At 43.3% G+C, this 13,851-nt stretch overlaps 2 protein-coding genes across 2 annotated transcripts; one reads left to right on the top strand and one right to left on the bottom strand.

Annotated features, from left to right (window-relative positions):
* Positions 1 to 1,532: 1,532 nt before the first annotated feature.
* On the bottom strand, positions 1,533 to 7,161 carry alg2 (ALG2 alpha-1,3/1,6-mannosyltransferase; the record flags this gene model as incomplete). The annotated part of the gene is made up of 5 exons (XM_080751382.1): positions 7,106 to 7,161; positions 6,093 to 6,270; positions 5,642 to 5,779; positions 4,905 to 5,072; positions 1,533 to 2,276 (listed from the first exon to the last, which is right to left on the bottom strand). The coding sequence occupies exons 2-5, from the start codon at positions 6,261 to 6,263 to the stop codon at positions 1,533 to 1,535; spliced, it is 1,221 nt and encodes a 406-aa protein (XP_080607508.1). The 5' UTR covers positions 6,264 to 6,270; positions 7,106 to 7,161.
* Positions 7,162 to 7,582: 421 nt separating this feature from the next.
* Positions 7,583 to 13,585, top strand: sec61b (SEC61 translocon subunit beta). Its single transcript, XM_080751514.1, has 4 exons — positions 7,583 to 7,695; positions 8,409 to 8,506; positions 10,121 to 10,228; positions 12,956 to 13,585. Exons 1-4 carry the CDS (start codon positions 7,693 to 7,695, stop codon positions 13,041 to 13,043), a joined length of 297 nt encoding a protein of 98 aa, XP_080607640.1. The 5' UTR covers positions 7,583 to 7,692; the 3' UTR covers positions 13,044 to 13,585.
* Positions 13,586 to 13,851: the final 266 nt, after the last annotated feature.

Below are 13,851 nucleotides of genomic sequence, written 5' to 3'. Positions count from 1 at the left end.
TGTCTTCTGTAATTCTCTTCTAATCTAGATTCCATTTCAGAAATAGTATGAAGAATGTGGATGAAAAGCAAATCTCATCACATAAATCTTTTTATTAGGCCAAGTCCCAATCTCTGATTTGTGAAACAGCGTGAAAGGAGCCCCCCTTTGTTTTTATGAAATATCTGAGGCCATTAGGGTTTTATGGAAGATGCTTCTGATCATGTAGGCCTATTGTATTCTATTGCACGTTGTAATCCTTGCAAACATTTGAAAGTGAACAAGTAGTGGGCCTACAGGGACTCCAAACAGGGACTCTGCCTTTGTTAGAGAAGTGGTAGAATATGAAACTTTAAGACAGACAGTGCATAATGCATTGCGATTCCTCCGTTATGTACATCATGTTGACTTTGTTGCTGAGCAAAAATAAACAGTAACACTATTGCAAATCCTTCCCAGCCACGTTGAAACGGTTTGATAAACAGCTTGACACACCATATGGGGCTGTTCTCAACTGAAAGAGCAAGAGATGGATTAATGTTAACAATGTTTCTGTGCTTCTTCTCTCAGCCCACAAAGTCCTTAGTAAACAGTATTAAAGGCCACAAAAAACTTCCCAAACAAAGCACACAACACAAGAGTCAGGAAACTATGTGATCCTCGTTGTTTATTAAGACCTCAGGAATGTCAATAAGAGCACGTCTATACAGTAGGAGGGCCGGAGAGGCCAGCGCACAGACGACGACCTTCTGCTATTCTCCCTGCTGATAATGACCGAACGCGCAGACAACACTGCCCATCAGCCAGTACTTCTAATAAAGCCAAACAGTCCCTATCATCTGCTAATAACCTTGGTGCAGCCACGGAAGCCATGGACAGGCCAACGCTCTCTCTCTCTCTCTCTCATTGTGAGCTGTGAACGAGGCTCGGAGAGGACAGGAAGTCCTAGCGCAAAGCATCTTGCTTATCGATTTGGTGACTGTGGGCTGCCTGATGGCGCCCGGTGGTAACTACATTCTTCCTCACTCCCATACACGCACAGACAAAAGGCTACTGTAGAGAGGGGGGGTTGGAAACAACAAATAGACAATGCAAAACATTGCAGTCTACCAATCAATCTTTTTGGTACACTCATTTCTTAGGTCCGTGGTTGTGGCCGTGGTGCTGCCGCACACGTACAATTACACAGACACACAGGTTGGTATTTCTCCAGCGGCAGGGCAGGTAAACTCGTTACTCTTTTCTTAATTGGTACAGAGATTCCATCTTTTTTCCCCTCTCTCTCAGCAACCCCTCCAGGGGAATGCTGATTAATTGTCATTAGAGTCCTCACAATATCCCCCTTTCCAGACCTCTACCACCATCACACACATACATCCTCTACCCCCACCACCCCCTATTCCCTGTGGACTAACGCAACCTCAACCTCCAAGTGTTCAGTGTTAACGGAATTGCTGCTCCAAGCAGCAATATCGCGTTGTTGTTCCATCCAGGGTTCCCTCCTCCTCTGCCCCAGTCCCCCATCTCCCGTGGTCTCTCTCTGCCAGTGGGCTTCACTGGGTCAGCCTGAGGATGTAACCGTGCAGCTGGTCCGAGAAGGCCTGCAGAGAGAACGTGTCCTGCACCCTCCTCCTCCCGGCCTGTCCCATGTCCGCACGCAGCCCAGGCTGACTCAGCAGCCTCTCCATGGCCCTGGAGAAGGCCTGGGCCGTGGGCTCGCACAGGAAGCCCGTCTCCCCGTCCACCACGCTCTCCAGGGGCCCGCCGGAGTTCACCGCCACCACGGGGCAGCAGCAGTACATGGCCTCCACGGGGACGATGCCAAAGTGCTCCCTGCTCGGGGTGTAGAGCACGGCCGCGCTGCCCCGCAGCAACGCCACCTTCAGGGCGTCAGAGGGCGAGCGCAGGAAGGTGACACAGCCCTCCAGGCCGAGCCGCGCCGCCAGCTCCTTCAGCTCTGCGTGGTGCTGGACGTTCTCGGCGACCCGGTCGTCGTACCCCCCCGCCACCACCAGGTGGACGCCCACTCTCTGCTCTGGGGTCAGGCCCTCTCTCAGGTGGGCCAGGGCTTCCAGGGCCAGGCCCAGGTTCTTCTTGCGCTCGTAGCGGTTGAGGGAGAGGAAGGTGCAGGAGGTTCCCTCCGGGAGCAGTCCCTGGAGGCCCTGCTCCTCCTCGGCGGGCGGCCGGTCGAAGGTGCTCGTGCTCAACGAGGGATAGAGGACGTCCGTCTGGACTCCTCCCAGACTCAGGAAGGTCTCCCTGAACACTCCTGCAGTGAACCGGCTGTTTACCAGAATCTAGGAAGACGTAGAGAGACGTTAGCTGTTAATCATCTCTTAAACCGTACACACATTACAATCATCTTGGGTTAGAGTCTTAAGATGACATTTGTATTTAGTAAGGCTGGGACTTTAACTGATTAATTGCGATTAAAAGAATTAACGCATTTTAACACATATGGTGCCAACCCCGAGTTTCCCGAGTTTGTATTGGTACTAGTGCTGTGCCAACCCCGAGTTTCCCGAGTTTGGGCCGTTTTAGAAAAAAAGAAAAAAAAAAAAAATTCAAATTTTTTTTTGGGACCTCCAGAAATGTATTAGGCATGATCGCGATCGCGAAATTGCATGTTTAACCCCCATACCAACCCATTCTTTCAAACATGGCAGCCATGTTTGTTTACATCTGAAGAAAACATAATGGCCCATAAATCATGAATGCCTGAACGGATTTCCAAGCGGATTTTTTTGTTTGAAAGCTGTGAACAGCATCTACACACGTGGTGCATCATCTAGGCATGGGCGTGCACTTTTTACACACTTGCACAATTACATGGAAGTCTATGGTAACCATGGCAACGCGGGACATTGGCCGGAAAAAATCATTGCAACATAAGTGTTAATCACACTTTTTTTTTGCAACGCAAAGGGAGAAGTGGCCGATCAGAGCGCTTTGCTTGGCCCAGTGGATGCGAAATTTTGATTTAAAAAATCACTCGTTGATTCACTCGTACAACAAAATGTGTTTTGCTTCTCAGGTCAAATATCGATGTGCGATTAAAATGTGATTAATTGCGATTAATTAATCACAGAGCCTGTAATTAATTAGATTACATTTTTAATTGCATCCCAGCCCTAGTATTTAGTAGACTTGCTTTTAGTTTATACAATTAAACAGTACTTTTTTATGTTTAGGTCTTAATTCATTCCAGATGGCTTTTTCCAGCTGAGAGCAGCCAGGCAGACAGAGGCAGGATCATATTTCCTATTTGTTTTTGTTTTTTAAGATGTATTATGCCTTTATTGATAGGACAGTAGACTGACAGGAAATGGGGAGAGAGATGGGGAGTGACACGAAGCAAAGGTCGTCGGGAACGGGACTCGAACCCTCAACACGATGTCAGGCATCGGAGCCTATGTGGTTTGCGCCTGGACCGTTAGGCCAGCTGGCGCCCCATATTTCCTCTTTGTTTACATCTCCACATTTCTTGCAGTTCATTTTAAATGTTTGTTCGAACCAAGCAGGATTATCAAGTTAACTGTATCTGCATCAAGCTGCACTTCTTTGACATTTGTTTTATGAACCCAATGCATATGGCTGATCGCACACACACACACACACACAGGCACCCCCCCCCCCCCCCCACACACACACACACACAATTCAGAACACATAGAATTCATAGATATAGAACACAGAATATGTACAGTACAGTACAGTTAGGTACAGTAGAGTACAGTATACAGTACAGTTAGGTACAGTATACAGTACAGTAAAGTACAGTAAGCTAATACGCAGTTATTACTGTTGTTTGAGCACGCCCGAGTTTTTTCTAAACTTTTTTTTTCCAAATCTTTTTTTTTCAAAACCTTTTTTTTTTCCAAAACTTTTTTTTTCAAAACTTTTTTTTTTTCAAAAAACTTTTTTTTTTTCAAAAAACTTTGGTTGGGTAAACCACCGCTCAGTTCACACAGGTGTGATTTTTTGTATAACATTGGGGATGCAGAGGATAATGGTAAAGCAACAGTGTGTACATCAATTTGAAATGCCTGCCTGCCTTTATGTGTTTACAGTCTATGATGGCAACAAAATGCAAGTGCAAACAGGTAGCATTTGAGCAAACTATAGTGGTAAATACTATACTGTATAATATTAGCTGTCTGAACAATGCTTAAGTTTTGTACTTTAATTGCAGCTGCTGTCAGGTTCTTTTAACTACACACACATCAAAAACAATATACCGCTATACAAATTCTCATTCCATCATATAAAACACACACACACACACACACACACACACACACACACACACACACACACACACACACACACACACACACACACACAATCTATAATGTATAATGTATAATGACTTGTTTTTGTGGGTTTGACTGTGAACAGCCTATCCCAGCTAGATCGATCCTGATCTGATTTGAAATTGGCTGTAGTGGAAGTGAAAAATCAGCATACTATGTTGCATCAGTCCAGAGCAACTCAGACTACAAGTTTAAGTTCAAGATATCTTGAGTCAGCTCTCTGTAACAGAGTCCAGAACTTTAAAATGAGGGCCCAAAGGCTATCGGATGTGCTGCCTGTGATGATTAGGCTGGTGAATCTTCTTTTAGGTTATAACTATTTTACTATGTATTGCTTTATTGACTTTTAACTTTTACTTTATTGTTTGCAAAGCACCTTACAATACTATTATGAAAAGTGTCATATAAATAAAGCTAATCAATTGGACCCTTATATAGATCTTTAACTCATGAGAGCGAAAAATTAAACCAAATGGACCCGTACGGGTCCATTTGGTTTCATTTAAAAAAATAAATGGACCTTCCTTGACATGAAAAGGGTTGACATAGTACAACTAACTGTATGAAGACATGTCCCTCTACACTGGTATGACAGCCTGGGAGGGGCCCTACCATGTCAGCCATGCCAGTGGTGCGTTCCTCCAGCCAGTCGATGGGAGCACGGTACAGCCTCTTCAGAGCTGACGTCCTCTGGGTCAGCAGCTGGTCCGGGAAGTGACAGTAGAACAAAACCTTTTTCCTGTGACGGGACAGCCTCAAAACTGGGATACACACTGACACCTGGGGCAGAACGAGAGGTGTGTGTGTGTGTGTGTGTGTGTGTGTGTGAGAGTGAGAGAGAGAGAGAGAGAGAGAGAGAGAAAGAAAGAGAAAAGTGATGACTCATCACTAAACCATAGTTTTGTGGGGGCCGTTTTTTGCCCAAGGAATGTTTTTCGTGCAAAACAAATGCTTGCATTGGATTCAGAATCATGAAAAACCCTATTTTGACCCCTCACACGCTACTTAAAGCAGATGTATTTTTGTATTATTTTCCTGTATAGTAAAGTCAATGAGACCCCAACTTTGATTGGCTCCCGCAAAGTTTCCCAAGTGAGTTGTGTTTGAAAAAGTTCAAAGATGATAGTAGACACCTTTATGAACACATTTGTGAAGAAAGCTATTGGTAAGCATCACAATGCGTACTTGAGTGGGAGAGAGAGAGGAAGACATATAAAAGACAAGACACAGTAAGTGAAAATAGGTATTGAGACTTGTTGTCATTGTTGTTAAGCTCTGAAAGTGAGAGAGATGTCGTACGTCACTGGTGAACAAAGTGACAACTTGACGAGCAGGTATTCATTAATTACCTGATCACAGAAGATAACATCATATTCAACCCCGCTAAAGAAGATGAGGTAGAGAGCCACATAAATCATCCTTAGGTAGGCACATAGTGCATGTAGGTAGCCGCACACACTGGTCGGCAGCCAGTCACCAACACACACCTACAGAAAAGAGAGACAGAGACACAGATACATTCATGAAATTAGAATCTACAAGCTCACAACGCCTCGCAATGTGTGCCTCTTATTTGACAATTTGGCCAATGTTTCACCAATTTTTTATAGTATAGTTTGTTGATTACTTTTGAATGTTAATGTTTTTTTTCCTTTTTTTAAATTAATAAATTGTCACTTCACGTCATCTGGGGACCCCCCAAATATCATGATGTGGGGAGGGACCACTGTTATAAACACACTGTATCTGCAGAGGTGTATGCCAGCAGGTCATGTGTGTTATTTATCTCCATCTACCCACCACAGGCAGGTCGGGCTCCAGGGTCTCCGGGAAGCAGTGTGTGGGGTCATGATGAGCGGTCCAGATCTGGACGCTACACCCTCGAGACTTCAGTGCAACGGCTGCGTCCACCACCAGCCTCTCTGCTCCACCGATGCCCAGGTCTGGGTGGAGGAACACCACTCGTGCCATCCTGGACCTTCAGACACACAGCAGGTGTAATCATCAGTCTGCTTTTGTTTGTTTGAACAAAACGTTAACAACTTAACAATAACAAGTGCAACTTCTTCTTGAGCTCCTGAAAATGTTTGTATGTTTGACACAAGTTGGAATCCCAAGTCCCCTAACGAGCATCTTGAAAAGTTGTACTTAAAGGACCAGGTCACCTCTGGGACAACCAGATCTTATTTTATTGTTGTTTGGGACACGATCAACACAATCCTAAGTACTTTTTTGTGTTCAATCTGTGTTTTTAGATATTTTAGAATTTCAGCATGCTACAACTGGTCATATTATGATGCAAAATGCATCATATGACCAGTTGTAGCATGCTACAAGCATGCTGAAATACTAAAATATCTAAAAACACAGATTGAACACAAAAAAAAGTACTTAGGATTGTGTTGATCGTGTCCCAAACAACAATAAAATAAGATCTGGTTGTCCCAGAGGTGACCCGGTCCTTTAAGTCACAGATGTTATCTCATTTGATTAGACGTCACCTCACCCTCGTGCTACCTGTCAGTCAGAGCACCTGCAGTGTGTCTGTGTATTGACAGCATCACACATCTTCCTGGCTCTGTCTCACTGTCTTTAAAATACACGTTTTAATGTTTAACGATTAAAAGGCAGACCTAATTTATTGAATTACAATTTGTTTTGGGGAAACATAACTTAAACGGTATCCTAGTTTGTAATTGTATAATTACAAATGAGACAAATTAATGGAATTCTAAATTGTCAGACCGGGTAAAAAACATAACTAAAATCTGAACACATGCAATGTCATTATTATTACGATATGTTTACATTACCTTTGTATCTCGAATCTAGACAGGTTTGTACACCAGACTGATCATCACAATCCCTGGTTTCATCTGTGGCGAATTAGTCTGAAACTGTTCTACATGGCCGCCATGTTGGCTCAAATTCTACATTGCAACCCAACGGCTGTCATCTCCTTGTATGAACCACAATGGCGTCTTTTTCCTCTACGTCAACATCAGCTTCCTGCTAGACAGGTCGCCCCTCGCCAGGCGCGACCAGACACCTGCCTATTAAATGACAGCACAAAATCAGGTCCAAAATACGAGAAAACTCAACAAAACGTGTTTTTAAATTTATTTCGATGACAAAATCTAAACGTGTGTGCATGAAAAAATACGTTTTAGTCGGTAGTTTATTTTCGAGAACAAGCACGCGGTCAGGCTTCTGCGTGGTCTACTGCGGTGGTCTTGTGTTTAGCAGTCGTGTCCTTTTTAGACTAGCGTCATCCCTCTGGGCTTCTCTTGGCATGTTTCACTGACTGGCTGCAAAGCTTTTCTCACTTGACGTGGACATCAGGGAAGAACAACATCACTCATTTCCATCCTAGAACACCAGAACAACATTATAAACTAAAATGGTGAGTGTATTTCTGTATATCGGCCTCTTACATGGAGCTGTAAAAGGAACGATATCATAGAAGCCAGCTCAGTTTCATTCTGTTTCAGAGTAGCTAACTATTCTGATTGGTAGCTATCGCTTGCTAACTAACTTACCGGTATCTCTTTTGATTTGTAGACGTGGCTATATTTACAGAACCCCCAACATTGGTTGACTAGTCTGCAACCCTTTCAGTTGGTTTAATTTTGTGAAAGGATAACAGTTATTATTGAATTACAGAATTAGAAATGCCAACAGTGGCTATCTATGCTAATTTTATACTGTATACTAGCCATATGAACTCAAGGAGGCCCTATCAATTCCAGAGAAATGCTACTACTTCAGACTCAGTTAGGACCTATAATTAATTAGTTAGTTAAAAATGTGTTTTTGCATGTGAATATTGGATATGAAGAGAGTGACAATTAGAGTAGAGTTGTAGACTTGTGGTAGAGTTTGTACTCAATCCCTTCCTCTATGAATGGAGTACAAAAGGACCCCAATGTAAACAAGCCATTTGTGCTTTCTTGGCCTTAAATCATGATAGTAGATGTTGTATCTGAACTGTACTGTCCTGTGCTTTTCCTATGCAAACTGTTAATAAAGTGTTCAGTCAATCAATCAACCAATCAACTCTGTCTGACTGTCTCTGCATTGTGTCACTGTCACAATATTTTTGTTTCTGTCTCCTAGCCTGGACCAGCAGCAAGTGCGACCAACGTTGGGGCGTCCAGCCGCTCCCCCAGCAAGACGGTAGCCCCCCGGGCGGCAGGCTCCACAGTCAGACAGAGGTACCATACAACTGTCCCAGACAGTCCCTCACCCTATGACCCCCTTAATCCTCGATCAGAGTCGGCTCCGCGGTGGATAGCCTTCCACCGTGGTGTAGTTTTTTTTAGCGTTAACGTTGTAGTTTTATGACTCAAAAAGACTACACCGCACTACACCGCGGTGGATAGCTTACCACCACAGTACCGACTCTGATAGAGGCTTTACTGTATGCATCATCCTGCCCAGATTATGACACAATATGCAGTTACTCATAAAATAAATTAATTGACCATGATCAGTCAGCTTCTTCCAAAAGTATCTATTCCTGCCCGGAGTGAACCTTGCCAACAGATGATTTAGCATCTTGGGTAGTTTAGGTCGATACAGTGGTTCTCAAACATTTTCGTGTCAAAGGAACAGCAAATTGATACAAATTAGGCAGTGGACCTTCGTTTGTAAATATTCTACTATTAAATCTAACTGTTGTTAGATTTAGTACTTGCAGTACAAGTACATTGTCTGTACTGTAAGTGGGGAGAGTGATTCCTAGTACAATACCGAAGTTCTAGCGGGAGCGTGTCGATATTGCGACATAGCATTTGTTCGACGTCCCATTAGTTGGACGCTGGTGAATGCTAACTTGGTAAATGTTAAGCCTAAAACTAACCCTTAGTCAAACTAATGACACATAGAAATATCAAGCCTTTCCCAGTTCTAGCCTGTGACATGATGGTGAAATGAAACTGTTCCTCATTTTGTTGGGGGGTCCCCGGACCCCACTCCGGGAACCACTGCTTAAATATGCACAATCTCATCCATGTGGCATTATGATGACAAAAGTGAGTGTGTACACCAAACAAATATAAATACTCAAAAATATCCAATAAATATCAATCATGCTGTCCATAATCACTGTCCAGATACACCTCACCCTCATTTAACATAGTGCTGTAATGAATGAAAGTGGGCTCTCACCCTCCCCTATGTTTTTGTGGTCTCTGTGTGTAGATTAAGGCAGTAGATAGATGTTGGTGCTTTGGCCTTTTAATCAGTATGTAATCAGGAGCTCACTGTCCAGTCTCTCATTATTGCCCATTACAATCAGCCTCTAAGTTACCTCCTCTTAACCCACAGACTTAATCTCATCGCTTGAGTAAACTATCCATGAATCACCCAGGCCTGCCATCTCTAGCACCTGTATTATGGATATGGTGTAAATCAGGGGTCGGCAACCTTTTTGACATGAAGTGCCATGTTTTCATTTTCTTGATGGTCAATGTCCCTCCCCAGTCAGAGTTAAGAGCTTCAATGAATGAATGTAGAATATGTGTAGAATGTAATCCTTTAGATGTGAGGGGACTTAATTTAACTGACTAAACATTTTTTGAATATTTAATTTTAAAGAAAAGAAAAACTCTCAAACTATCTGTAGTGTGAATGAGGCATAAGGTTGCTTATCCCTGGTGTACATCGTATGATGGTTGAGGGTTGATTATGAGTCACAGTTCAGATCCTCCTTGATAGTGGTTGAGTGCCTCAAGATACCTTGAGTCTGGTCTGAAGTCTGACTTTGTGTGACCCGACTCTTTTAGGTAATTTATTTAAAATCTTGAGCTATGTTTTTGTTTCCGTAGGAAAGCAACCAGCAGTGGTACACGCAGCGCAGGCAGGACCACAACATCGGCAGGTGGCACAGGGGGCATGTGGCGCTTCTACACAGAAGACTCACCCGGACTCAAAGTGTAAGTCTCCTATAGCTGTTACCAGGATAACACACAATCTATTGTTGTTTTGTCTCTACAGAGAAGTGATGTTGGAACTACAATAATTTTGGTGTTGCATCTAGGGTTCAAACCTATTACCGTACACAACCTATTGCCTTCAGAGGACAAATGAAGTTGAAATTTGAAGTTCCTTCAGATAACTTACTTGACATGCTTGCTGACATTGTCTACCAGTTAGCGCTGTACCTGATAAGGTAGGGAGTGTATGGACACCACCTCTGACAACTGTTAACATACCTTACAGATTTGTTAAAACTACATTAAAGTAAGTCCCAGATTGTCGCTTTAATATTCTATCATAAGCCAGGGAATCGGGGCAGGACATTGTACGCATTTGTCTTTTCACACATGTAGCATGCAACAAGAGAATGTCCGCATCGATGTGTGAGGGAAATGCAAGGATCAAATGTGATCTTTTATATTAATTTCCTTCCACAAAAAATGGCAGATTAATTGAATTGCTTGACATGCCCATTTCCCATATGCACCCATGAAAAACACAGCAGATATTTTGTAGACAACAAGCTACAGCCTACTTTTCATAAAAATCAGCGGTCCTCCTAGGTGGACAAATAACATTGTACAGTCGAGTGCTCGGTACTACTGTAGCAAAGAGGATGTTTTCTGCGGGCAGGGGTGGCTCCTCCTCCACAATAAAAGCACCAACGCGCCCTCTCGTCTCAATGTAAATTTACCAGAATATTACCTCGTCCATTCACACATTGAGATGCTTAGGCTCAATCGGACAGTACATGGACTTAAACAATGAACTCAAGGCAGCTGTCAGTGTAAAGTCTGTTGCATGTCAGGTACTACTGAGTCGGCCATTGTGTTCACACATACTGCACCACCGGTTAATATGTAGAATAGATGACTTCCAGTTCACGGTGCAATCCACTGTATTGTAGACACTTTTGAGAGTGTCTACAGTAACACACTGTGTGACCGCATCATTGTCACGTCACATGTTTGCAGGTGTAAAGAAGTGGTTGAAATAGTTTCTTGCGCACGCCATCATTTGTAGTTTTTGTGAGAAGAGAGGTTGGAGTAAGAACAAGTTAGAGTAATAGCAAGAGAAATAAAAATCAAAATGATGTATGTGGTGAACAAACAACAAATGTAACTCTATGGTGAGCACACTGATGATGGAATGTTTATTCCTGTCAACCCCTCATAAGATCTATTTAAATGCATTTTTGGCTTTCTTGGTAATCTTTTTGTTTGAGCGAGGAACCTGCAAAGGTGTTTGGACTAATTATCCTGGTGACTCGCACTGTAAGGACTGAGTGCAGGAAAGTTGAAACCTTTCACTTAATCTTGCTCTCACAACACCGGGGCATTGTTGCATACTGGTGTGTGCAAGCAGCATGTAAGTAGGTTGGAGAGGCTTCTTGTCTGTATCCAGAGTGCGGGGAGTATTTCCCCTGTTTCGCAGTGCGCTAGACCCCTGGGAGATGGATTGCTGAGGTGCAGTGCAACATCAGCTCCCACTACTTACCCGCTCAACTTGCCACACCCAAGCCGCGCTACTCATTCACTGAGTTACCGGTGCCCGGGATCGAACCCATGACCTTGGGGTCAAGAAGCGAGCACTCTACTGACTGAGCTACCGGCAGACACTGCCCTAACAACAACAACGGTGCATTCTTGCATATTAATGTGTCTGCAACTGTGCATGTAAGCATACAGCTGCATCTCTCCTGAAAACTCTCAGCACCATTATCAATTATGATAAACTTTAATTCCACTACAGAATCCTCAACAACACTCCTGTCTCCTGACCATACACAGAACATGGATGATCAATGGTGCTGTAGTGGTTATTGAGCAGTGGAGGGGAGGGCAGTCTAGCGGCTACAGTGCTGTTACTGCTGTATATCGAGTGCATGTTTGTTCCTGCTTTAGAGCCGGTCTCAAAGCTTCATTAAAGGATCCGCTCTGAAAGGTCAACTCAATTACAGCCTTCTGACAGGAGCATGAGGAGGGGGCAACTGGAGGAGATGGTTGGCATGGCGATGCTGCTACTTAGCGATGCACCCCATCCAAACACCCCCCCACCCACCACCACCACCACCCCACTCAGTCCCTCCTTCAGAGATGAGAGCCCCTCCTTATTTCTAGAGCTCATCAATAAAGTCAGCCACTTCACCACTAAAGCCTGATATGTGTACTTGGTTGCATGCCGGTGTCTCTCAGATCTACAAGCTCACACACAACAGCATTGTCAATGCATAAAGTATGAATCAGGCATTCGTGGAGTCGTGGCCTAGCTGGATGTAGTGTTGATTTCGTCTACTCTACGATAAATGTTCGCCGACTGACTTTTTTCACTGACAAACTAAATAAAAACTAAGCAAAAACTAAGACTTAATATATTGTCAATTTTGTCAACGAATGAATCTAGAATAAAATGTTGGGGATGGACTAGTGGCGAAGAGATACAGTAGAACTAAATGTTGATGAGCCATTTTATGTTTGGTTGCGCTCTGAATATAGCAGATCTACAAGCTCACAGCTGTGAGCTTGTAGATCAGCTATTTTCAAAATGCAACAAAGTGTAAAATCAGACGTCATCAAGGCCCACCTGACTACATGTTTGTCGACAAAATCACACATAGATTTAGTAAAAATCTGAGTGCAATACTAACCTGGGGTTTAATGATTTATTTCTGTGTTTTTTGACAGAGGACCAGTGCCAGTGCTGGTGATGAGTCTGCTCTTCATCGCCTCCGTCTTCATGCTGCACATCTGGGGGAAGTACACCCGCTCTTAAGCTCCGCCCTCTGACCACCAACCCTCTCTCATCTCCTGATGCTGTGACCCAGCTTCTTCTTAACACAACGGACCTGGACCAAAAACGAACGAATGAACAAACACCCTTTACTCCTTATAGCTCTTCCTCCCCCCGACACTACATCGTACATGCACACCCCCTCTGCTATATCTCATACAACCTGGGTTTGTGTGACCCCGTTTTAGTTGGTGACCTTCATCTTCATTGATAGGCATCCAATTTCTTTATTTGTATTTTTATATTAACCCATCTTATGTTTTTAAGACCAGTTAGGAATGAAGGAAAGGATGTAAGTGTGTTATCCCCTCCCTCCCTCTGAGCAGCACAACAGCAGAGCGCTGTGTGCTGATTCAGTGTAGTGTTCATGGACATGGTCATTTTCAGGCCCCCAACTCAACATTTCTTTTCTGCCTGATTTAGAACATTTAAGTCCTTTTTGTTAACGGCATTTGTACAAAAATTAAAACATTATTTGTGATATTGCACAATAAAAGACTCAAAAGGAAACGTGTGTATTTGAATGGAAACCACTGTTCAATGGGGAGATGCAGTTTATGTATCCACAAGGGTTTTTATAATGAATTAAATGATTAATGTTGCTGGTTTGAGGTGTAATTTGAAGCACACGCAAAGCAGCTTTCGTAGTCCTTTGTGTAAAATGAACCGTGATTTTGCTGTGAGGTATTTTTATAACATGTTCTCCACTGTACATTTCACAACTTATACTATTCCGGAATGTGTGCCAAATGGTATTTGCAAATAATTTGTTTCACCTTATCACCCAATT

Source organism: Nannobrachium achirus, assembly GCF_963921795.1.
Source record: "Nannobrachium achirus genome assembly, chromosome: 2".
Classification (NCBI taxonomy): domain Eukaryota; kingdom Metazoa; phylum Chordata; class Actinopteri; order Myctophiformes; family Myctophidae; genus Nannobrachium; species Nannobrachium achirus.
This window is presented reverse-complemented; position numbering and strand designations above follow the sequence as displayed.

Coding starts and splice junctions, on each gene's coding strand:
- sec61b (XM_080751514.1), top strand. Junction 8,507..10,120: donor GGCTCCACAGTCAGACAGAG/GTACCATACAAC, acceptor TTGTTTCCGTAG/GAAAGCAACCAGCAGTGGTA. Junction 10,229..12,955: donor GACTCACCCGGACTCAAAGT/GTAAGTCTCCTA, acceptor GTTTTTTGACAG/AGGACCAGTGCCAGTGCTGG.